The 22,648-nt window shown below is 38.5% G+C and overlaps 1 protein-coding gene across 6 annotated transcripts in view; it reads left to right on the forward strand.

Moving 5' to 3' along the window:
* SPIRE1 (spire type actin nucleation factor 1) overlaps nt 1–22,648 on the forward strand; it is a 117,828-nt gene that overhangs the window by 51,451 nt on the left and 43,729 nt on the right. For all 6 annotated transcript variants that reach the window (XM_026843483.1, XM_026843477.1, XM_026843481.1 and 3 more), the window contains exon 3: nt 14,575–14,700. In XM_026843483.1, coding sequence (XP_026699284.1) covers nt 14,575–14,700 — 126 coding nt within the window. The remainder of the gene's footprint in view (nt 1–14,574; nt 14,701–22,648) is intronic.

The raw sequence follows: 22,648 nt of genomic DNA on the forward strand, positions 1-22,648 counted from the left end.
ATTGGGTTTGTAAGTCACAAGAGTTCTTTGAAAGATTTCCATGTAATGCCAACATCCCAGTAGGGAATATCCCATATACCTTAGCAATACTGTTGTGTTATTTACATTATGTGTGATGTATGTTTTAGTAGACAAGTTAACGGTGACATGCAAAATTGCTGTACCATTTTCTCTCGTATATAGCATTATGTGTTGAAGGTTCCCAGTAGCTGCTCTTACAGACCATATTCAAAACAGTAGATTAACTTGTTTCTGCATTTTAAGTTGTGCATATACAGCTCTTGTTTGAAATAAGCAGTATAGGTCTTCTTGTAGCTGTAATGCTCTACGGGCATGAGAAAAGCAAGATTTATGGTGTGGGAGAGAACTTCTTAGGTAGGCCAACTGAATTAGCTGGGGGAAAATACATTAGCCCTTCCAGGCTGAAACGAAAGGTCCAACAGCAGAATCTTCAAGTGTTTGTCCCAAATAAGTTTTTGAGTCTCTAACTTCTGTGAGGTGTTAGAGCCTCACAATCCACCACCCTGTTCAGGAGACAGGTCAAGAAAAATGGCCGTGGAAGCTTTGCCTTTTCTAGTTCTTGGCAAGACACAAATGACTAAATTTGAGCATGGTCTGAATTCAGGTTTTTCTTGATGATAGCAGTTGTGTAAAAAACCATGGGTATTTCAGTTGTCAGTATTGCTACTTCACAGTCACTTTAAGGATGATACCGTTGCATCGCCAAAGAAAGTGAAAGTAGCACGGATGCTTCAAAATCACTTAATTCCTTATAGAGGCATATTGTACTGTAAGAGCAACATGGGAAAAGTATAGAAATGGAGTGAGGGCCCTTTAATTAAGCCACTGTGATCTTCTTGCTTTTGAATTATTCAAGAGTGAACCTTGGGCTTGAGGCAAAGTTTCTTTAGGTGCATTTATTTCAATGCCTGTAACAGTATTAAAAGAAATGAAACATTTGGAGGAAAGTTTTTTGAATTGACTTAAAAGTACCACTAATTTTCCAGAATAATAATCTCTTTATTTTAGCTATGTGATTTTTTTAACATGCTCTTGATTGCTGTGTTCTCATAATGCTATTTTCTACTCTCTTTTGCTTAGTGCACTGTTGCATGCTGTGTTTTAGAAAAATATTTGAGTGAGATAAAGCCATTTGATACAAAGAAATACACAGTGTACATTAGATTGCTCTGTCACCTGAAGACCTGAATCTAAAAGTCAGAATATCATATTTATCCCAAAGATTGGTCTGAAGACAGGGAATGTTTTGCATTTCTTAGTAAAAGGATTTTTACAGTAGTTTTTCTGTTTAAAACATGTAGTTGCAACATCCTTATAAGTATTGTAACTGAAGCAGTCTTAAGAGGTAAGCTTTCAAAAGACTGTTGTCTGCAGGATGCATGGCCCTCTGTGTATTTTTAAATGATTGATTTGTAAATATTTTAAATGAAAATAACACAATGGGAAAAGCAGTATTATTCTGGGTGATGGCTTCAGTGCATTTCTTGGGCAGTTTTAGCTTTGCCTTACTGCATCTCTTGTGCCATACTGTCCCAAAGCTTGTGCATCTGTGCAGATGAGCCTTATTCAAAGTTCTCCACAACTATGTATATGTTTTAATCTAGTAGCCTTCCTACTAACTCGCACTAACTTGTGCAATTGAACAAAATGGTCCCAAGAGATAAACTCCTTGAATCTACTAAGTTTGACAGAGCATTTGTTGAAAGGAAGGTGTAGGCTAGCCTGGATGCTACAGGAAGACAGCAGGAACAGGAATTTGGGGGGTTTGTGTGGGGAGGCAAAGCGAGCTGGCAGGACCATTGCTACTTACTTGTTGTTTGGAGGCCCAAACTAAATCATACAAAGAAGATTTATCTGAGGGTTTGGCAGGGGTAGGGAGCTAAGGGATTGTGCTAAAGGAAGCCAGCTACACGCGGGGGCAGTGCTTCATACCTTACTGAGTTCGTTTTGTGTAAAGCCTGTGAAGAAGGCTCTAGGAAGACTTTTTTTTTTTTTTTTTGAAGTCTGGTTGGATGAAAAACAGAAGAGGTTTTTTGCCTTTGCCCTGAAGAGAAGACAAACCCCTTTGTTTTAGTGTTATTTATGTATTTGCATTTCTGAGAAAGAGGCTGGAAACTTGATTTTAAACACTAGAAAAAAACAGGCATTTGTTTTATTGTTATTGAGTTCATGATGGCAAGGAAGAACAAGACACTTTGGGTGATTTAAGCCAAAAGAGAGTTCTGTGGTTTTTTGCCTTGCTTTATCTTAGGACAAAACAAGCTTGGAGTAGGGACAAGAAGGTCCTAATGAGCAATTGTATTTGTTTTTCTTTCAGCATGCCAAGATTTCTTGATGTGAGCACTAAGACCAACACTTTCTTTCGATGAGCACATTCTCATGAAGCCAAACCTTTTTATGAACTGGTCTCTTCTAATCAATTCATGTTGATCAGTCCACTATATCATACTGTGTGTAACAAGCCCCCATATATGTATTTTATACAGTCATACACACTTGGACAGGTAGATGTAAAATACTTCTGTCCTCAAGCCACTTTTTAAAATGGAAAGATTATGGTGATGTTTGAGAACATGATGGCATTGTGGAAAGAAAATGAGCTATAGGGTTTGTTTTTTAAAAAACTTTGACTTCTGTGGTAGCATGTAATCTTAACAAACAAAAAAATGAAGTTCAGAAGAGTATTAGTCAGAATGATTTATTAAGTCTTTTCATGTCTGGACAGAGGAATTGTGTCACAGTAGAAATATTTTTAATGGCTCAGAGGTAAAAAAACCCAAAACCAAAATACATTTTCCAGGCAACACACACATTTGAAAATTAAAATATTCAGTAATTTAATTTTGCCTTTGTGTTAGTGATTAATTTCTTATAAACCTGTACAGAAAGTGAAGGGATTGCTGTACCTTAGCTTGATCAAGAAAGCTGGGGACAGTTTGTGTAAATCCTTTTGATGTAATTTTAAAGCAGCTTTGAATGTGACAGGTGTTTAAGTGAATTATGTTGATAGACAGGTTCCATTAATTAAAGTGATGTCATTTGGTGTCTTAAAGAGTTGTCCTGTTTTTTCATTCTAGGCAGTGTAATTGGAGGTCAACACGTGGTCTGCTTTACTTTGAAAATAACCACTGTGCTCGTTTTAAAAGGGTGATGTCAGTCCTTTTCACATTTGAATGTGTTAGTGAGCAAAGGAGGGGTGTTTATTGCAATTTCTTGCCCTGGAAATGGTGCTTACTGCATTTGGAGCCAAGGCACTTTGCTGGGACTTTCCAGTGAAGAGTCTAGATGCCAGAGGCACTTGGCCTCATAGTGTCACCTTCAGCAGAAGTGCTGAAATCTGCCCTTACAGGAAACCTTTAAAAAAAACCAAACTGCAAAATAGTTCAAAAACTGTACCTCTGAACACTGTGGGTTGGTTTGTCTTTCCTACCTGGGCCTGCTTTTTGTCACGAGTGGCTGAAGAAGGCAAGGGGATGTGCCCACTCCTTCAAGGTGCTCTCCTGGTGGCCAGGGGATGCATGGCACCCTATGTCCTTGGCTGGCTCTAGGGTCAAATGGGCAGGTAAAACAGGACTGGTGTCTCTGTAGCGTCCAGATGAAACTCAAGAGGTTTGTAGTCTCCCACTGGGTATTACTTCTGCCTGGGTGCACAGCAATGAACTGCTGAGGTGAGATAACCGGCAAGATAACTAGGCTACCCCCCTACTAACCTCTGTTATCTTACATGCCTACCACAATAAAATGATTAATAATTTTCTTCACCACTCTGACAGATAAAGATAACCTCTCTTTGAGGTTAATTTGGCAGCTATCTAGGCCTTTTAATGAAGATGCTGCAAGCAGAGTGGTTTCTTGGCAGCTCCCTGCTGGTGTCATGCAGAGTTTGAGGGAACTGAGCCCCCCTTGCCTTCCTCGCCTCCCCCAGCTTCCATTTGAAGTCATCTTTCTTACGAGACCCTGATGTAGATTTAAGGATACTGGCAAGAAGTCCTTTAGAAACACTTAGTTTGGGGCTTTTTGACAAGTGAGTGATGTTTTCAGCTATCTTTGCTGGCAGAACAAGCTGTAAGCTTTAACACTCATCGGTTTTACACCAGACTCTTTGTAGATGTGATGGTACATCCTAAATTCAGAGCTGTCAACAAACTCCAGTTGAGGCACTTTGCTAGTGTCTTAGATTTGTCCCTTTATCCATCGCTAACAAGTTCTTCTGTATCAAGTTGTTGTTAAACCGTCTTTCATCTTGCTGAAGGCAGCAGTGCTTGAAATAGATTTATATTTTTACATTTCTAGTTACCTGTACTTTGCTCTTAAGTCTTGTTTATTTTAAGAATAACTGCCCTGAGTTTTGGCCCTCAGAAGTGGCTTTATCCTGAAAATTGTCAGTACAGAAAAGAGTTACCCAAGAGTAACAATTGGTCTTTTGACTATATGCAGGAGAGTGCTTTACCACGATCACCCCTTTGATAACCTTACTCTCTATGGACTGAGGTCACTACAGTTTTAATTACCTTCCAGAGATTTAATTCCTTTTATATTTCTGTTTTGGAAGGCATTGGTAAACATATAATGAAAAAGCATCTATTTCAATGCACATGTAGTAGATGCCTCTGCAAGTGCCAGGGGTTTTAAAGGTAGCTTTGAAGTTGAAGAACTAAGCTGGGAGTTCCTGCCTGACTTGCAGAGATACATCTTTCATGATATGTAACTGAGAACAGGTAAATCGTTATATATATGGTGCCGGTCCTTAGAATACTTGGCACGAAATAGTTTAATTATTTTAAGAGCTGTGTTTGAAAACAGAGCACTCCATGCAGCAGTTGACTGGAGAACTAGGAAAGTGATTTAGGACCTAAGATTTCATGAAAACCTCCAATTAGTATGAGATGCATAGTAATTCACTACAGTTGTCTGTTCTAAATTTTCATATGGAGACTGAAATCTTTTTAGCAGATAGGAGCGCAAATGGAGCAACAAAGCAGGGATGACATGATGAAAAAATTTGCTGTAGCATCCAATGTGACTTGATCAGGTGTGGCTTTGATGCAGAATTTTAAAGTTTTCTTTATCAGAAAAGATTTCTGAACAGCTCAGTGGGCTTTGCATTGGCCTCAGATCTCTGTTGGCAGAATGGTATTGGTAATTCCTACTGTCACAAGGATGAGAGAATCCATGCAGCATCTACTGAGAGGCAACTACTGTGATGGAGCACCTACGGCAAGACTACAGTCCCCGTGGTGTAGCCTTGGTGCAGTTTGGGATATATGAAGTGGCCTTGAATACTTGACAGAGTGGTGGTTTTACTCCTGTTGCTGCTGTTGGCAAGAAGAGCAGACCAATTAATTTATGCTGCCTTTCTGTCTAGTCTCTGAGCAGTCAGGGCAGTATAAACACCATCTGCAGCCCCTACAGGTGGTTAATCCCACCTGTATACAGTGTGTATGTCAAAGCCTTTGACTCCAGATAATTCAATTTCTAGTAATTACCATACTGGAGACAATGTCCAGGAATGAAGTGCATGTAGAGGAAAAGGACAAAAAAGGGCATCTTAGAAATAGAGGGAATTCAGGAGAAAATATCACCTTTTAAATTCTGATTTATTCTGACTTATCTGTTCTGCTTGAATAAGCAAGGATATGTATTTGAATCAGAATTGCAGTATTTTATTTTTTAATCAATTAATTTAATAAATTGTGAGTTAAATAATTTTGTTCACACCTATCTTAAAGTGGCATTATGTTTTAAGTATTAACATTTAAGTAACTGATGCTTGACAAGACAATTGCAATGTAGATTCAATGGCTATGAATTGGAAAAAAAAAAAAAGTTAAGTATACTTGCCTAGAAAAAGAGAAAGAATTTTTCTGTAGGCATTTTTCATGCAATCAGTTTCAAGACCTGATTTCCCTGACAAAGGTACTACAAATAAGGAGTATGGCATACGTGAAGGAGCAGAATAGGTTTCCACACACTGAGATCTAATGAAAGCAAAATGAGACTGGTTATAAGTTGCTGGATTTATTCATTGGAAGTGAAGTTGTTATGCTTAGTAATGCAGTTTGTTTGGTTATGCAGCTAGAAATCTGGTTTTTTGGATAGGAATAAAAAGTCATGCTTCAGGACAAAACATGAAAGCAAATTATTATTATGCCTGCCGAGAGAAGTTTCAGTGCTTTACATAAAAACAAACAAGCTTCCCACACACGTATGTTTTAAAGCTCTATATGTGAACTGTAAATTGCTGCCAAGGAGAGTGCATGTTTTTATTTTAGTTGATATATTTTAATTTGACTTTAAGTGTCTCATGAATAAAACTGCCCTGCATTAATATATTGTCTCTCATTTAGTAAGTATGTAAACATCTGAACTGTTTAGTAGTCAGATTGATGGGCATTACTGAAAAATTGGTAAACAACCTCTCTTCTGCGTTATTCTCCCATTTTTATGTGTGTCAGTGAGATTTGGGTTTTGATTTGAGAGTCATTTCCCACCATTTTCTGTTACCTTTTGATAAAATTGTTTTCTCTTTTGTTCTGTTTGAAAATTTTACTATTTTCTCATGTTTTTTTCCAGAGAAGCTCTGTTGTGGTTTTTTTTCAGGCAGTACCCTGACTGTAATGGCTGCTTTTACATGCTTCTATGGAGGCTTGAGGAGAGGGGAGGAAAGAAGGGCATCTATCCATCTCTCATTCTCTACTGCATATGCCTGGTACAAAACCATCTCTCCTCTCTTTTCTGCTGGACAGAAGAGTAGTTCCAGTAAGAAAGCACCCTCAAGCCCTAAGGAGGGCCTGAGAAGCATGGCAGACAACCATACAAAATGACATTACTGGGGTGCAGCTCTGCTATCGGTTGTTTGGTTCTAAGTGATTTAATAATGTGAAGGGTGGTTCCACATCTTAATGGCCTTTTAGCTAAACGACTACAGGTAGCCCTGTGAATATGTACAGCCACTCCCTTTCTCCTTTAATTATCCAATTTTATCATGTTTCCTCATCTACACCTCTACTCCACTTCTGAAGCTAGTTTTCTTACCCAGATGCCTCCATCCCATCCTTCACGCTGCTGCTCCTGCATGAAATGAGGATGTGTGAGTAGTACAGATGAGAGCTGCTGAATGCACACAAAGCTGTTGCCTTGTTGTGAAGCAGAGAGCTTTAGAAAATGGTTGCTGCTGACAGGCAAACTAGTGGTTTTGCTAAATGTTACAGGGGTTGACATTTCATGTTAAAGAATGAAAAAAATAAATAAATTGTAGGGTTTCGCCCTTGCTTATGAATAATCTCATTGATGTTCCACTGAATAGTCAACAAGAGTTAGCCAATTCAGATTACTGCATATTTATATTAATTCCTCCATTATTCTGCTAAGAAACAACAGAGCACAGTTTCTCTGAAACTAAGAGAGAATGCAGAATTGGTTTTCACTTAACTGGCTCTTTTGAAACAAGCCTCTTTGAGAAGCAGGATGTTGTTAGTCCACTGTGTAAAGACAGTGTAACAATACACCTAACACATATTCCAGAAACAGCTGTATGCGGGAGGGTAGTATGTATTTGAGGGGTAAAAATAGCTAACAGTTTTCAAGAAGAAATTAGAAAAGCAAACACAGCTTTGTCAAGCAGTATGCACTAGCACATAAAATTCATCATTGAAAAATTCATGTCAGAATGTCTAGTGGAAATACCATTTTGTCACAAAAACATAGGTTGACCTTCATTTTAAGTCTATTTTGATCATCAAGGTCTTAATTCTGTACTTAGAAAGCTAAAAAGGAATAAAAATAGGGTTCACTGAACATGAAAAAATACATACTGGGCTTAAAAATTGAAATGTAGTCAGTAATGTATACTGTAGTTTGCTTTCAATTTCTTAACACCCATTTAAGTTTTAAATGCTTATAAAAATGTTCATAATTGTGTTAAATATTTGTAAGACTTGTTTCCCTAAAGATGGTATCGTGTAAATGTAGTACGATACAAATTGTCTTCACCTTTAATTGTTCTTGTCATTGGAAAAGGTTCAAGTTTATAAGGGAAAGGGTTTAGTGAGGTGTTAGTCTTGCACCTGCTGTCTGTTGAAGTTTTATCAGGATTTTCATCACTGCTTAAATTCTGTCTAATAGCGTGGAAAAGTAGTTAAGACTCTTCAAACAGCTGCGAAATGTACGATTTTAGGAAAGAAAATGTATCACAGTGCTAAGCACCTCAAGACAAACAGTACCTGGAGGAAACCATGTCAGGATGGATATTCTGTTTAGAAGAAAATATTGGAGGAGAGTCCTTTGCTGTGCACCAGTTTCATCCTGAGCATTGTTGAATTGCTCAAGTTTTATTTGTATTTCTAAAAACAACTACAGCATGTGAAATGGCACTGTGGCATTTCCCAAACACAGTCTACTCACCTGAGTCTTTCAACTTTACTTCCACACTCACTTAAGTTTCAACTCAGGAGAGCATTCGCAAACATTTGTTAGTCCATTCCTGTTTGACATTTAAGCATATATATAAATAGTTTGCTCAAGGCCTTTAATCCTCAGACTTTGCAAAGCAGAGGGTAGTTAATGATGATGAAGAAGATTGTATGATACAGAAAACTGGGCATTTTTAAGGATCAAGATCTTATGCAAAGCATTGTTTTCAATCCTTGCATCATCTAATTCTCATTTGCAGTTTTGGCTTTAATTTCAGCAGCTACATTTTTTTCTTTCTTTTATGATCCTGAAAGAGGGAACCAACCAAGACCACTGTTTCATCATATTGTACCTGTTACTGCTAAATGTAATAGCTTTGCTGCTGCATTTGGGGTTTTGTATTAGAAAGGAAAATCAGTAAAGAAATAATGTATTTGTGAAGCCATTTTACAGGGAGGATCACTTAAACTGCTAAATTCTGAACTTGTGTAAGCAGAGAACTACATAGTTCTTCTCTTGTCCACCTCAAAGTGATGAAAAACATGATCAAAAGAAATACCAGCACGAGGAGAAAGCCCTACCAGATTGCTGGAGAATACTTAAATAATGAAGTAGATGTGTTTGACACCAGCAAACTAGCAATTTGCCTCAATTTCCACAAAATCTACTTTTTCCTTGAGGTGTGTAAAATTAATTAGGAGCTTACATGTCAAGCAATTGGGCGTTCCATGGCATTTGCAGATGATCATTTAGAATATCAATTTTAAAAGTTACAAAGCTTCTGCAGGTAGCTTTGTGCGAAGAGTTACTTTTTGTGACTACTTTCTTGAATTTATTTTGTGAATTCATAGCTAACTCTGCTCCCATCCCTTTTGTGTTATTGTAGTCTTACCTCACTAGTATTCCCTGAATGTCCTTTATCAGAGGGATCATCTAGTTCTTGGCCCACTGCAGTTATAAGTGGTGGAGCCAGGGGCAAATTTTGAGAGAGCCTCTGTGAACTGGTAGGGAGCAGGCAAGCTGGCTCCAGGTGACATGAAAGCCACCTCAAAACTTGCACTGTGCCAACATCCTGCGTACTATGCACTGGGGTGGTCCTGGCAGGCAGAAACATCTTACAGGCTCGTGTTAAAACACTTCTTATTCCTCTGAACGGAAGGGACCTTAAGATCACCTAGTTCCAAACCCCTGCCAGGGGCAGGGACACCTTCCACCAGACCAGGCTGCTCAAAGCCCCGTCCAACCTGGCCTTGAACACTGCCAGGGAGGGGGCAGCCACAGCTTCTCTGGGAAACCTGCTCCAGTGCCTCACCACCCTCACAGGAAAGAATGCCTTACTTATCTCTAATCTAAATCTACCCTCTTTCAGTTTAAAGCCATTACCCCTTGTCCTATCACTACATGCCCTTGCAAAAATCCCTCCCCATCTTTCCTGTTAGGCCCCCTTTAAGTACTGGAAGGACATCATCCCTTAACATTATTCTGGATAGTAAAGTGAAGCAAAATGCTTGTTTGAGTTTTACAGATGCTCAGGTATTGTCTTGGTAAGATTTTTCTGGTAAGGCAGATGTCTCCTTGAAGTTCATATTCATAAGAATGAAAAGATACATATTTTTTTAAAAAGCCAAATCAAGGTCTAGTTTATCTGCACAGAGATAAAATCTTTCAGAAAATAACCTTGATGGGATGGTATCTCAAGTTGAATTTTTTGAACCTGTTGCCATACCATACTGCAAAGGATGAGGCAGATATCTAGTACAGTTGCATGTTCAGTCATCTGTTGGTTGAAGTAATTTCTTCTTGTTGTTTAAGAAAAAATAAATCTTTTAAGTCTATGTTAATACTCCAAGGCTTTCAAAACACTTAACAAGCTTGGCATTTTCAGGCTGGTAGTATGTTTTCCATAATATCAATAGCTTGTCTTTGTGGCCCATGGGAAAAAGAAATCCTTTTCTTTTCTGTGGTGCATTCATACAGGCCCTCTGCCCATGATGGCTGCAAGTGGAAATGCTTTTTGTCTTTTGAAATCTTAATTCCAGCAGACCAGGTGTTTTGATAAAGCTTCCAATATATATCTAGCCAAAATTGTTTTGCAAAACTTACCTGAATTTTAGTGGCTGAGTCAATCATATTTTTTGTAATTTTATGGAGCCCTTGATGGAATCTATTCAGACAGATGCAAGAAATAGTGTTTAATCTCTTTGGGTGCTTAAATTGTGATTTCTGTTAACACTGTTTTGGCTTGGTGCACTACTTCCTAGTCAATTGAGGATGAATTTGGATAGAGGAGCTGGCAAGGCTATGGTATTTACATAATGCCTTTTTTTCCTGTGAACCCTGAATGTGGATGGAAACAGTTTCTAATCTTCTTAGTGATCTAAGCAAATTGAATGCTTTGGGTCAAGCTGGGTTTTGGGTAGGCTCAGTTAGGAGAAAAAAAAGTTTTAAAAAAATCCCAGCTTTTCACAGTGATTGAAAATGGAAATACTTACAGACTGAGCTAGTTAATGTTTCAGGTTTTGACAATATTTTTAATATCTCTCCAGTTTGCAAAGACCCCATAATCTGTTTTCAACCATACTTTTTGAGACTTGTTGGAAACAGAGCAAACAGCCCTTGTATTAAGCTCTGGGCACTGTTTGCTTTCATTCCCCTTAGGATAGTTTTAAGTTGTATCATGAGGGATGAAAAGGCAAGTGTCAGAGTAAGCAGCATACAGAGGCTCCCTTTCCTTGATGAACTCTGGAACGGCTGGAAAAGATTGCAGACCTGATCTTAATCCTTTTTGCACCACAACTACTATGACATGGTAAGAGGAGGGAGGATTTCATTAGGTGGCTGTCCTTTCATATCTCAATTATTAAAACATCTGACTGCGATTTTTGTGTTGTGTTACAGTAACATAGCTTTTCAAACACTACTGTCATAAAATTAAAGATGTGATTTTAAATTTTTTTTTGATGTAGATAAATATGCTGGGCTCCGGCTAGAAGTGACAGTTCATACTTGATTTGCCTTGCCTGCCTGTATTTTACAGTATCTTTTCATTTAGAAGTTATAACTTGTCAAGCGCTCTAGACAACATGCAAGTACAATATATTACAACAAAGGGGAAAAAAATCAGTCTGTCCTATTTGCATTTTCCTTTTTGTTCAGGCTTACCTTCCCCAATCCAAAAATTTATGCTAAATCACTTGACTTAATATTACCACAAGGGATTTTGTATGTAATGCATCTTCACATAATACAAGATCACTCAGAGATTGATTTTTTCAGAACATGAAAGTTAGTAGGCGCTGCTGGCCACCTTTTAATATCTGCAGTCTAATGTTTACCAACCAAATGGTTAACTTTTTATGTGGTTGCTTTTGTAACTAAGCTCAGCAGCAGCAGTTTAATTTTTTTTTTTTGCTTTACTTTGTGTTCAATAATAGAATCAAGATTATATCCATCCCCTGCTTGAACTTGCCACTGCTGCATTTCATTAACTTTCTCAATATTTGATGCAAATCGTTTCTAATTAACATGCTTCTAAATAAAGGAAAAAAGCATTCTTAAAAACCTGTGTGCAATCTGTAAAATAAATTTTATTCTCAGCTATGAAAACTTGTACCATTTTATAAGCTTTTTGAAACTGCTGTTATTATTCTTACTGTTATTCCTGTAAGTGGTGTATTTTAGAATGAACCCTTTTTTATCTGTACTATAATTAATATCCAGAAATAGCTTACTGAAAACATAGTGAGGCAGGTAAAGACATAATTAGTTATTGAGAGAAAGGAACACAAATGAACCATACTTAGAACTTGGTCTTTTAAATGTTCTGACTTTTTCATTAAGTCAAGGGAAGTATTTAATAGCTTCTTCGTGGTGTGAATTGTCACTGTAGCACACATTAGAGGTGTACCTGTTTCAGTTTTTCTCCCTTTACCTGCAAAGGAGATGTTATGATTTGTTAAAAAGGAAAAAAAGAATAGAAAATAGGAAAAAAGAAGGGGGGGAGGGAGAGGAAAATGGAAGAAAAAAGAAAGGAAAAAAGTAAAAAAGGGTTAGGTTTGTTTGTTTTTTTTTTCTGTTAAGTATGGCCTTGTGATTGTCTAGAAATAAACTTGAACTGTATAAGAAAATTTGGGCCATCATCAAAAATTGGAAAGGGAGGAATCAAGGGTCGTTTTGTGAACATCTCTGCCTTGCATTTCCTCTATATAGGGAAGGGATATAGGAAAGGAAGAAAACACAGACACACACATAAAAGCTTGACTTACATATATTCTTTTTTACTACTGAAAGGAGATATAGATAGATATATATATATATATGGGTACAGTAATCAGCATAGGATATTACAGGACTCCAAATTGTGCTTGTAAAAATTTATCAGAGAAGTTGACCAAATCTGACCACTGAACTCTTGTCACGTTATACTAATCATAAGAAATAAAAGATAACAAGGGGTTTATGGCCTTAGAAAGCAAATTGTCAGTGAGATGGAACCAATCTAAATCTGACTGCAACCAAAAGCAATTTTTCAGCCCTTTCTCCCTTTCCACACACTGGCAGTGTGTTCCCCTTGCTCCTTTTTGCCTGCACTACTATGTGTGTGTCTGTGCGACAAAGAGTCGTTGTCTTCTCCACTTCCTTCACGTTGTTAATTTTTGTCCGGGTGAGTAATCCTCTCTGAGTTAGGGCATGAACTCTGGTGCCAGCATAAGGGCATCAGTGGACGCGTACAGCTGGAGGCCACAGGACCACACCTTTTAGTGGCACTATGGATTTAAGTCAAACTGAAAACAGTATGAAAAAGCAGCCCAAGCTTTACATACGTTGTGCCTCTTGTAACCACAGTGTTCACTGTAATAACAGGAGAGATTTAGGCAAATGTGCCTCTCAGCTAATTAAGGGTTGCTCTCCTGAAGAGGCTTTTGTCTCAAGCTTTAGTTCTGGAGATCTGAATGTAGCCATTTTGGCTTGTTCTTAGTTTTTAGCTCTATAGCTATAAATGCAGCTATTTATATAATAAATAGCTACTATAAAACCACAGTAACAAGACAGATTTTAAGACCTTGGTTAAGATTTTGTTTTATTTTAATATATGCACCAGTATGATATATGATATGGGTGCCCTAGTTTCAGCTTTGGGGTTTTTTTGATTTAAAACTGTTTAAGGAACAAATTGTAGATGTTATTTTGTTCTGTCTGTTTCCAGCCAAGATTTCCATGACAAATACTTACAGGTGATCGGTTTGACTTAGGGGAAAAAGATATTACAACTATTAGCATCAGCGCTGAGCTATTCTGGATGTTCATATTCACGAAGCTGGATGTTGCTCACACCATTCAGGTTCTCGATTTGAAATATAAAGGGTGGTTTCAGTAACGCTTGTCGTCAGAAATAGGAGCTGCATGTTTTACTTTAAAAGCAGTGCTAGACTGACTGCTTTACAGTAGTTGTGAATGATTATTAGTGATTTCAGTAGGCTTTCAGAGTTTTGCAGGTTTAGCATATACAAAAACATCTATTGGTGTTTACATCAGCTGTGCCTGTGTCTGGAAATGTTAATGAATATCTGAGGTGAAGCAATAAGCCTAATGCTTCCATGACTCCTGCGGATTTTTAACATCTTTGTAACTGCTTGAAATAAACTAAATCAAAGTTTCAGCTTGACACTAACACTTCACTTTTTTCCTTGCTTCACCTTCCATCCTTTCATAAATTAGTAGAGATACAGTTCTCTTCCACATTCATAGGAAGCCAAACAACACTTGCTCTTAAAGCTGGTTTGAATTAATACGTTTTCCCAAAATTTCATACTGCAAGATTGCTTTTTTTCCCCATGACAATCGGGTTTTGGTGGGTTTTTTTTGGTTTTTTAATGAAAAGGCAGTGTCTTGGTTTTCAGAGTTTTCCAGGATGTGGTCAACCAGTACCCTTGGCGTCCTTACAGAACTCTTCTCATAAAATAAATGGTAGCAGAAGGTTTAGAAAATACATCCCAATTTCTGCCTAAACTTAAATGTCTCATGGAGTTTTGTGTCCTAAATATTCTGTTGTTGCATTTGCTTTCATGTTACCGCATGCTCTGTAACATAAATTAAAGCACGGGACATTGTTTTGATATTGCTATTTATTTTTCTCTCTAGCTGTGTGCTGCCCACCTGCCAACCCGATCAGAGGCGCCGAACCACTATCAAGCAGTATGTCGGGCTCTGTTTGCTGAAACAATGGAACTGTACACTTTCTTGGCCAAAATTAAAAGTGCAAAAGAGGTAAGCGGTCTGAGAAGGTTTTCTGCTTTTGTGCTCATTACTGTGTGAATTAGGCTTACAAAATCGCTTCTGTGCCCGGCCAGTAGTGAATGTCAGATGCTTGAGGAAATTATCCGTAGTGTTCAGGGAAAGCAGTTCTACAGCTGAGGTTTTTTTTTTTCTTTTGGCCTGTAACCATATGCAGGTGTCTCATAGAAATTGTTATTAATTACAACTAGTTTATTTGGGAGTAAAACAAGTTTTTCTTGGAAGGTTACACATTGCATATGTGCATCCATTCCTGCATATATGTAATTGAGTCTTAAAACTTGTCTGGTGTTTCAGGGATGTTGTGAAGTGTCAAAGCTCTGCTTGTTGTTCCTCAGCTCCTTCTTGTGCCTTGTCTGGCTGAGAATTATTTAAGGTTCTTTTTGCTCGTGTTTTGTCTCCTGTTAGCAGCTTCTCTTACTTTTGATGTATGATTGGCTCTTGTCTGTCACATAGGCTTCACCACAGAGCCAGTGTGAAAAATTTCCACATGTAGGTCATGATGCTTATGTTCACTGCCTGCTTGGCTGTTACTGTTGCATGAAAGGCCATCCAATGCAATTAAATGGTCTGGCTGAAGAATAATCTTGAGGGTGGGCAGATGATTTTTAATGAAGATGGCTTCAGTGATCTGGCCTGCAAAATGGCTCCCTAAACAATTTTATTAACACAGTGCAGATCTTGGTTACATTGGAAAATGTAACCAGTATGGGTGAGGGAAAGGGCATGTTTCCTAAAGCTGCTTTCTTAACCAAAGCCAACTTGTGAAGTAACAACACTTGCATAATTTTTCTTTTTAATAAATCCCTGAAGGATTTTCTTTTCTTTTATAAGTCAAGATCTACAGGACCTTTGAAAAGCAAAATACAATTTTACAGGCTGATCTAAAAATTTTGCTGCTGAAAGAGGCAGATCTGTTCCACCCACACACACATGCTCCTACTGTTTTCTTTCCTCAGGTTCTAAGAAACAAACACAGAAAATACCAAATGGAAAAAAAAAAAAGAGTCATTCCTTATCAGATTAATGAGCTGAATCAGCTCATTAAAGGGTCAGTTGAGCTTCAGAGCAGCACATAAGAGCTTTTATCCTCATACTGGTGGTGGAAGACACAAATCAGTCAGAGGCATAAGGGAATGGTGCTGTCTTTCCTTCCTGGTTGAGATGCATCCATTGAAGGAGGAGAATCCTTCAGAGGTGGGGTTTTCTTTGTTGTATGGGGTCAAGTTTCACCTCCACTTTTCCTCCAGTCCTACTCAAACTGAAAGCAATTTTTAAACTGAAGCAGTATCATACAAGGATAATTTTGATAGCATCAGCATGGCTAAAGAGCCACTTGTTTTCTGAAGTGCCTGTGTTACGGTTCATCTGCATCCAGTGCCCCTGATAAAGAGAGCAAACAGGATACAGTGTCTCTGTGCTACATCTGTATCCTGAACCTTGATGTCCCTAATTTCACATCTTGGCTTTTGACTGCTCCTTAGTGTTCTGACCGCTGGATATTCCTGTCGAGAGACCTGTGCTAGAAACACCTCAACTAACAGCTATTGCAAGTCCACATTGAGGCTCGAAGACAAGACTCTTTGGAGTTCTTTCTGCTTAGAGGGGAATATGTTTCCAGTGATTCTTGAACATTTTGGCCAGAGTAGGCAGTAATAAGGCATCTCTGTTGTTAATGTCAAAGTAAAATATTGTGGTTTATAACCATGTAAAATTAAGTCTTAACAATATATTTTTTAAAATGTATTAAAAAAGTAGAGGGGTGTTTTGAATTTGCAAATTATTTAATCACCTTGTAATTGGATATAAAAATCCAACAACATCTGATCACACCATAGAGCATACTATGAGTAATCCCAAATGAAAGAAACCATTTGCCTCTCAAAGGCTATTAGGGATTGATTCAAAGCACATTTAGGTCAAAGGAAGTAATCCTTATAGATGGAATTTTGGCGCTACCGAAATCAGTAAGGCTTTTATTGCTAGGCCTAACCAAGGCCAGAATTTTGATCTTCTGATTTCATTTTATTCTAGATTGGTCCCCCAGTAGGCATTCAAGAAGTGACCAAGAAAATTACCTTACAAGCAGCTTCTGGAATCTGAATACTTTGGTTTTGTAATGCACTCGATTCTTGCTTATAGCTTTTATCCAACTATAGATTTGGAATGTATTTAATTTTGAAAATAATGTAGCGTACAAAGAAAAAAATAGCTATGAAGAAAATATGAGATGGAATGCTGTAGATCTTGTTACACCATTTTAAAATTACCTCTGTAGTTTATACTTGAGACAAGCAGGAATGATAGGATCACACTTGATTTGTGCCAGTAAAAGCTGTGGTATTGTTTATATGCTCTTCTCTCTTGCAAATACATAGAAGAATCTTAATTCGTGAGGAATACAGTTAAATACAATTAAAGCCAATAATTCCTTTTTCTTTTTGTTGTTGTCATATGAGTATTGGGTATAAAGGAGAGAAACACATAATACTTCAGTAAGTATTTTTCATTAGTTTATGGTGATTGCATTGGCAGATAACTGGGGGGAAAAAAAACAAGCTACATCAACTCCAGTTAAAAAAGCCTTATAATGTTTAATACTGTATTTGTGACACTGAAGGTGCCAGGAGTTTTAATCTGTTAGTTTATTTCAAAAACCGGCAGCTTTACTCGGAGAGCTTCCTTTAAAATCCCTCAGACCTAGACACAGTTGTGGACATGAGATCAAAATGAAATAAAAAAACACTAAAAAGGGTGGAAAAATCCTCTAAAATTACTTAAAATAACTTTCCTATGAATAAAAATTACTTTGGAAATTCCTTGGATTCCTTCTAAGGCCGCTGGATGGCATCTGGGTATCTGTTTCCCAGGTACACGAAGTTCATATTTTCTGTTCAGTGGGCATTTAAACAACCAACTTCACTGTGGTGGAAGAGGGATAATTTTTATGTGCAGAAATTCACTTGCTAAGAGTAGACCAAATCTGACCTATTTTATGCTACAGCCCAGGACAACTTTAGAAGGGAAGTAAACGTGAAAGAGGCAGAAAAAATACTGCTGTGATGTTGTTTTCAATTTGGCACTATGAAAACTTGCCAGGATTTTGAAAGTTGCAGGAGGAAGGAGGGATTAGGCCTATGGTGTTGTAATATGTTTTGTTACTAATATATGTATATATATACTAAGTAGTCATGTGCTCTCCACTCCCCCTATGTGAACGTCACTGTCATATAACAAATGGAGCGTAGTTTCAGAAGGGGTTTTACTGGTATGCATTTGAGCGAGTGCATTAATCAGAAATGATGAAGCAATGAGTGAGCTGTTCAGGTCATCTCCATGGATGTCAAATAAAATGTTTTAGGCACTTTGTCACATACTTGATGCCACACGGTTTTTATTTCCAGTCTGATTCCTTGTGTATAAAAGGTCAGCAGTAAAGCTGACTTGCAGACAGGGAGGTGGTGGTACTTCATTCTTAGAGTGAAATGTTTAATGTAGTGGATGCACAGCATAGGACTCGTCAGAGTTCAGAAGGGTAAGATACTACTATTGCAATAGCAAATAAATAAAAATAAATAGAGTAACAGTAATAAAAAAATGTATTTCTGTGGAATAGCAGCAGCAACTCCAAAGATAGGGTTGAAATTCAGTTAACTTACCTGATCTAACTTTGCATCTTTTTGCAAGGTGAAGTTTTTCTAGCAAGTTTACTGGGTTGTTTTCTAAGCTTGCTGGAAGCATCTGTATGCTGCTCAGGCTCTGTGAAAGGTGCCCTTGCTGCAGATCCACCCTGAGTACCATCTGCTGCCATCCAGAAGTGGTCTTTTGATGGGCCAAGATCTCCTAACTGTGTCCTGCTGTTTAAGCATTTACAGCTGATGACAGAAATGGAGTACAGCTTGTTTTTCGTCTCAAGCAGAGAGCTTTTAAAATCACAAAAAATGGGAAAATTTAATAAAAAAGAGATCTCTCCCTTTGTTTTTGATTGTGTGTGTGTGAGAGAATGTTCAACAAGGTGAAGGAAATGCATGCGCCTGTGGTGAGGAGGAAGATAGTTTGAATATCTGCTAAAAATGGGCCTTGTAAAAGAAAAGATTCATCTTTTTCAGGATTATTCTAGTCATTGAGGTTAGTTTTGTTGACACCTAGCCATAGACAGAACTGCAGGTACAAATAAGAGATGTCCATGAGATAAAGCAAATGTTTGTTCTGTGGAGTATCTGAAAAGGTCACACACATTGCTCAGAAATGGCATCAAGTGTGACTGAGAGAGACAGGGAGAGACTATGCAAGCATAAGAATGCAGAAATTGCTGCTCTGGATTGGACCGGGGATCCACCTGATCTGCTGTCCACATTGTGAACCTGCTTTACTGAGAGAGTATCTGCCCTAGCCCTCCTTCAGCTCCCTGTTACTGCCCAGTCTTGCCTTCTACTGGAATTAAATGCTCCACGTGCACTTAACAGCTGAGTGAGCCAGCAATGTGCCCTTGTTGCAAAGAAGCCTTATGGTCTCTTGTGCTGCATTGGGAGAAATGTTGCCTGCAGGTCAAGGGAGGTGCTTCCCCTCTACTCAGCATTGCTGAGGCCACGCTTGGAGTGCTGTGTCCAGTTCTGGGCTCCCCAGTACAAGAGAAACATGGACATACTGGAGAGAGTCCAACAAAGGGCCATAAAGATGGTGAAGGGACTGGAGCATGTCACATATGAGGAGAGGCTGAGACACCTGAGTCTGTTGAGCCTGGAGAAGAGAAGGCTCAGGGGGATTATATCATTGTCTATAAATACCTGAAGGGAGGGTGCAAAGAAGACGGAGTCAGGCTCTTTCCAGTGGTGCCCAGTGTCAGGACCAGAGTTGATGGGCACAAACTGAAACACAGGAAGTTCTCTCTGAACATCAGGAAACACTTTTTTACTGTGAGGGTTACCAAGTATGGGCAAACTCTTCATCCTTCGAGATATTCAGAAGCTGCCTGGATGTCATGCTGGGCAAGTGGCCCTGGGTGGCCCTGCCTGAGCAGGGAGGCTGGGCCAGCTGACCTCCAGAGGTTCCTTCCAACCTCAAACGCTCTGTGAGTGGCACCAATAAATAGTGACCCCAGCCCGTAGCAGAGCTAAGCATTTGTGAGTGGGCTGTGGGTGATAAACTCCACAACTGGCAGAGCTGGTGCTCAAAGACACCATATGATGTTGGCCAGCCTAAAATACAAGAAGTGTCTAGTAGACCGATGTGTCTTAATCTGCTGCAGTAGGTTGGAGTCATATCAAAAAGTTTTAGAGATTGAGGTACACCCTAAACCATCAAGTTTAATTTTCCTTCCAAGCTAATTAATACTTTGTATAGTTTTATAATTGCCTTCATCTTCAATTGCACTGAAAATCCATATTAATCAAAAAATTGTCCATAATTTCATTATTCACAGTATGCCTTGTAATTAAGCTTTTGGTACAACACAGATAAAGCTCCCAATCTGTCATCTTTGTACTGTTCTTTTAAATCATGCCGCCTTTCACTTCTGTCCCTTCTGATGTGAAAACATTATTCTTTCAGTCTGCCTGGATGTATTTCAATCAGATCTGTATGAAAATGTAAACATACAAGTTCTAATTTAAGTTCACAAGTAGAAATGAAATTGTTCCTTTTTTGTCTTAGTTTCATGCCATGCAAAGACCCAATTGAAAAACAGTTAATTAAAAAAGTCAAGTGCTACTTTCTGCTTACCATGGCTATACTGGTGTATCATTCGTACAAAATATGATAATAGAGGTAGTTAATAGGTACCGAAACAGTGTCAATGACTAACTTATTTTGGAAATATTGTCATTAGCCAAGTTACTCTTAATAGTCTTGTGACTGTAAAAGCTGTTAAATACCCTGCTGCTTGGATTTTCAGAAAGCACAGCTGGAGAAAGAAAGTGTTTCACAAACATTGCTCCTAACTTCACTTTTGCCTATACTTCTAGCCTTCCAGTGACTCCACTTTTGAAACTGTGTTTCTGTCAGGCTTGCACCCCCACTGTGATCTGTTTGATCCCTCAATTTAGGAGCTTTAATAAGGGAAAAGGCTGCTGGGTTTTTTTGGGGGGCGGGGGTTGTGGGGTGTTGTGTTTGTTTTTTTTTTTTTCCTGAAGTGGTGCAGGCAGGGTCACTTGGTAAGTGTTACATGCATTTGGTTTGGGGTTTTCTTGCCTCTTCTTAAATAGTTATGTTGAGCAACATGGTGACCATTGCCCTTTCCAGAGCTGAGCGAAGTGCATGAACTCATACCACTATATATGAGAAACTTTGTCTCATAACCACATGAGAAGTTTTCAAGGACTGATTTAACTGATCCTATTCCCATGTTTGAATTAAATGGGGTTTGGGTCTTTTCAGAGAAATAGAGTAATGCTGCTGGCCACGCCCTTGATATTTAAACCCAAGTTGAATAGCTGAAGATATATAAAAACAGCTTTTCCCCTTTGTGCAGATTCTGTATTTTTTTTTAATTGAGCCTAGAGGTCCAAGAATATTTTATTAGTTTCACAGATAACAGCATACGAATTACTTGCATCAGTGAACAAAGGTTTCCTAATTGCAACTATAAACTGGGAACTGCAGTAGACTGTGTTCTGCAACTGATGAAAGGCAAAGTCCAGATCTGGATTCCCAAGAATACCATCTTCATTAAAACGTTGCATTTTAGAGAGCATTTTAGGGAAGTGAGTCTTTGACGCTCTGCTGACAAGTGTCTTATATAAACTCCCATCTGTCACCGAGCTTAGAAGAGCGTGTCTCAAATGTGGGACACACAGCAGCAGCAAATCAACTGCCTGCTTTTAATACTGCAGCAAGACACTTGAAGACATTTGGTATTTTTATTACTAGCTTTTGTCACAAAATGCAGTTTTTAAAAAAAAAAATATGGCCAAATGCTGTAATGGTTTAAAAAAAGCCAAAGCTGTTGAAACACTTCCTAAAGATCCAACCCTTATTTCCTGAATGAACACCCAGGCTGTAATAGGTCTGTGGTATGGGTCTGAGGTTCTGGGATCGCTTAGAAAAACCCTTTTAAGATGTTTCTGTTTTCAGAAATGGAAACCCATATATATCATGTATTTATTATACTGTAGGAACTTTTCTTAAGCTTTTGTCCAAAGGGTAAGTACAAGTAGCTACAGCAGCTGAGGTCACTCACAGGTTTTGGATCACAGTTAAATTCTAGTAAATGGTCTCTTGTAAATATGTTGGTTTTCACAGTTCACGATTGAAAAAAATGCAAAACTCACAGATGCTGGCTTGGGGTGCTGGAGGGAAATAATACTATTTCATTTAGTCCAGAAGTTTAAAAATAATCATTTGTCACAGTGAATTTATTCCTTCCTAAGCAGCACCTGACAGGTGGAGAAGACTTACGGAAGCCTTCCTAAGCACTGGCTGCAAGGATAGAGCATTTGCTGTTTATTTTTCTTCCCAGCCTTCCAAACCTTTTTAACTTGTGTAATGATAGAAATTCCTTTCCTTTCTACCGTTCTCTACTAATTGCAAGATGAGCTGCCTTTAAGGGTCTAAGCCTGGTGCTTAGTGGGTGTCTGTGACCACAGGGTAGGAGGGCAGTAGCCAGAGCACTCAGCACTAGGATGGGGAGTAATATGAGCCCAGTCTTGGCAGTAGCCTGTGCTTTTATCAGCTCATTTGTATCATAAAACTGCACTTTGAGGGACTTACCTCTTGGCTGGCAGGTTTTGCTCTGCAGCTCTCCAGTCCATGGTAGCCAGCATCACTTACACCTGTGCTTTCTCGGGTAGAAACTCCCCCTCCAGCTATGTTCCAGAGAAACTAATTAGATGGTTGTCTTATTTGGAAGATCTTTCAGCTGTTGGGTTTTTGTTGTTGGGTTTTTTTTTTCCCCTTTCTTATTTTCTGCTGTTAAGAAAAACAG

The sequence above is a fragment of the Athene cunicularia genome (assembly GCF_003259725.1).
Source record: "Athene cunicularia isolate RWA chromosome 2 unlocalized genomic scaffold, athCun1 chr2_part1, whole genome shotgun sequence".
Classification (NCBI taxonomy): domain Eukaryota; kingdom Metazoa; phylum Chordata; class Aves; order Strigiformes; family Strigidae; genus Athene; species Athene cunicularia.